Source organism: Chaetura pelagica, unplaced genomic scaffold, assembly GCF_000747805.2.
Source record: "Chaetura pelagica isolate M959 unplaced genomic scaffold, ChaPel_1.0 scaffold146, whole genome shotgun sequence".
NCBI classification, from domain to species: domain Eukaryota; kingdom Metazoa; phylum Chordata; class Aves; order Apodiformes; family Apodidae; genus Chaetura; species Chaetura pelagica.
The window spans coordinates 677,387-678,068 of record NW_009953645.1 but is presented as its reverse complement, the minus strand read 5'-3'; the positions used below and the strand labels follow the sequence as shown (position 1 = coordinate 678,068).

Genomic DNA, 682 nt, shown 5'->3' with positions numbered 1-682 from the left:
CCGCACTGCCCCCCCGTGTCCCGCACTGCCCCCCCGTGTCCCGCACGCAGCGGCCCCGCAGCCCCGGCCCCTCCAGCAGCAGCAGAGCGCGGGGCCGGGGCCGCAGGGTCTCCCTCCCCCTCAGCCGCCGGACCCTGCTCAGGTTCCTCAGGCTCCTCTGGATGGAGTTCAGCAAGGGCAGAGTCCGGTGTCTGGGGAAGAACAACCCCGGGTACCAGGGCAGGCTGGGGCTGAGCTGGGCAGGAGAAAGGAACCTGGGGGTCCTGGTGGGCAGGGGGATGAGCCAGCAATGTGTCCTGGTGGCCAAGAAGGCCAGTGGATCCTGGGGTGCATTAGAAAGGGGGTGGTTAGGAGGTCAAGAGAGGTTCTCCTGCCCCTCTATCCTGCCTTGGTGAGGCCACATCTGGAGTGTTGTGTCCAGTTCTGGGCCCCTCAGTTCCAGGACAGGGAACTGCTGGAAAGAGCCCAGGGCAGAGGCACAGAGATGCTGGAGGGAGGGGAACATCTCCCTGCTGAGGAAAGGCTGAGGGAGCTGGGGCTGTTGGGCTTGGAGAAGAGGAGACTGAGGGGCCACCTCATCCATGGGCACAAATCTGTTCAGGGCAGTGTCAGGAGGACAGAGCCAGGCTTTGTGCAGTGATGTCCAGTGACAGGACAAGGGGCAGTGGGTGCAAACTGGAGC

At 64.7% G+C, this 682-nt stretch overlaps 1 protein-coding gene across 1 annotated transcript in view; it reads right to left on the bottom strand.

Moving 5' to 3' along the window:
* Nucleotides 1-682, bottom strand: part of PIGU (phosphatidylinositol glycan anchor biosynthesis, class U) — a 37,256-nt gene that overhangs the window by 23,909 nt on the left and 12,665 nt on the right. Inside the window, exon 3 of the mRNA XM_009999858.1 lies at nucleotides 7-235. Coding sequence (XP_009998160.1) covers nucleotides 7-235 — 229 coding nt within the window. The remainder of the gene's footprint in view (nucleotides 1-6; nucleotides 236-682) is intronic.